At 44.3% G+C, this 1573-nt stretch overlaps 1 protein-coding gene across 1 annotated transcript; it reads right to left on the bottom strand.

The window, feature by feature from the left end:
• Positions 1 to 287: 287 nt before the first annotated feature.
• On the bottom strand, positions 288 to 1238 carry LOC130829096 (olfactory receptor 51H1-like). Its single transcript, XM_057695290.1, has one exon. The coding sequence runs from the start codon at positions 1236 to 1238 to the stop codon at positions 288 to 290; it is 951 nt and encodes a 316-aa protein (XP_057551273.1).
• Positions 1239 to 1573: the final 335 nt, after the last annotated feature.

Genomic DNA, 1573 nt, shown 5'->3' with positions numbered 1-1573 from the left:
TAAACACTCATGAGTGCTATCTGGATAAACAGGTGATAATTTATGTCTTCACTGATGCTCATCTCCAGTTTCAAAGAAGAAAAATTATGAAGTTCATTACATTAGATTTTGCATGTGACACCAGATATCAAAATATATACATTCCAAAATAAAGCATATACAGAACAAGAATGACCTTCACCCACAAGCCTTGCCCACTTTGGACTTTACCAGATGTGTATAATTGGATTACCTTGTAGCTGCTCAAAATGCTTCTTATTCTGCATCTGACATTTGATTCTATCACCCTAGACCCCGTTCTTTCTCCTCTGGAATACGTGGATGAGCCTCCTCCGTATCTGCTTGGTCTTCACACTATAGACAACGGGGTTTAGTACAGGGGGGAGTAACAGATAGATATTGGCCATGAGTGTGTGCACTACCGGTGACAGATGCTTCCCAAATCTGTGGATCATGGTGACGCCAATGAGAGGAACATAGAAAAGGAGCACAGCACAGACGTGGGAAAGGCAGGTGTTGAGGGCTTTGAGCCTTTCAGCTCTGGAAGCGATGCCAGTCACCGTCTTCAGGATGAGCATGTAAGAAAAGAGAATGACAAGGGCATCCAGCCCTAATGTGAAGATGACTACAATGAGGCCGTAGAGGCTGTTGATGCGGGTGCTGGCACAGGCTAGCCGCATTGCGTCTTGGTGGAGACAGTATGAATGAGACAAAACATGGGAACGGCAAAAGGGTAGCCACTTTATAAGGAAAGGCACAGGGAAGACCACACAGACTGCTCGGGTGAGGACAGCTATTCCAATCTTGCCAATGATGCTATGGGTGAGGATGGAAGCATAGCGCAGTGGGTCTCGGACGGCCACAAATCTGTCAAAGGCCATGGACACTAATACTCCTGATTCTACCACTCCAAAACCATGGATGAAGAACATCTGTGTGATGCATGCATCAAAGGGAATCTCAGGCGCTTTAAACCAGAAGATGCTGAGCATGGAGGGCAGGGTGGACATGGAGAGGCTAACATCAGTCAGAGCCAAGATAGAGAGGAAGTAGTACATAGGCTCGTGGAGACTCTGGTCTACCTTGATGACAGCTAGGATGGTACCATTTCCCAGGAGAGTTAGGGTGTAGAGAAATCCCAGGGGAAAGGCCATCCATGAGTTTTTATCTGGCATCCCTGGGATACCTGTCAAAATGAAACTGTGATGGTTGGGATGTGCTGCACTAGAGTTTATCATGGTGTTCTCACCATTGGGTGAGGCTGGACTCTCCCACTTGGCTCTCAGTTCCTAAATTGAAATTTTTTTTTGTATAAGATAGGTAAATGGCTTTATGAATATGTAAGTGGAAAAGCAGAGGGGAGAATTATGTTTAAATCAGTGTCTGAGAGGTTTTTGTGTCACTTTGTCTTTTGCTTCCTAGAAAATCACAGGAGATGACCTCCCTTCCCTTGAATTTAATTTGTTCATCTGAAAAATGAAGATAAGATGAAACAACTAGTGTTTAGACAGTAGAAAATTTGGATATCTCCTCCTTTAACAGCACAAAAGTTCAGCAGAAAAGAAGCAGCAAC

The sequence above is a fragment of the Hippopotamus amphibius genome, chromosome 9 (genome assembly GCF_030028045.1).
Source record: "Hippopotamus amphibius kiboko isolate mHipAmp2 chromosome 9, mHipAmp2.hap2, whole genome shotgun sequence".
NCBI classification, from domain to species: Eukaryota; Metazoa; Chordata; class Mammalia; order Artiodactyla; family Hippopotamidae; genus Hippopotamus; species Hippopotamus amphibius.
Note: the sequence above shows the minus strand (reverse complement) of the source record. Positions and strands in the feature narration are given on the sequence as shown.

Coding starts and splice junctions, on each gene's coding strand:
- LOC130829096 (XM_057695290.1), bottom strand. CDS start 1,238: ATGATAAACTCTAGTGCAGCACATCCCAACCATCACAGTTTCATTTTG.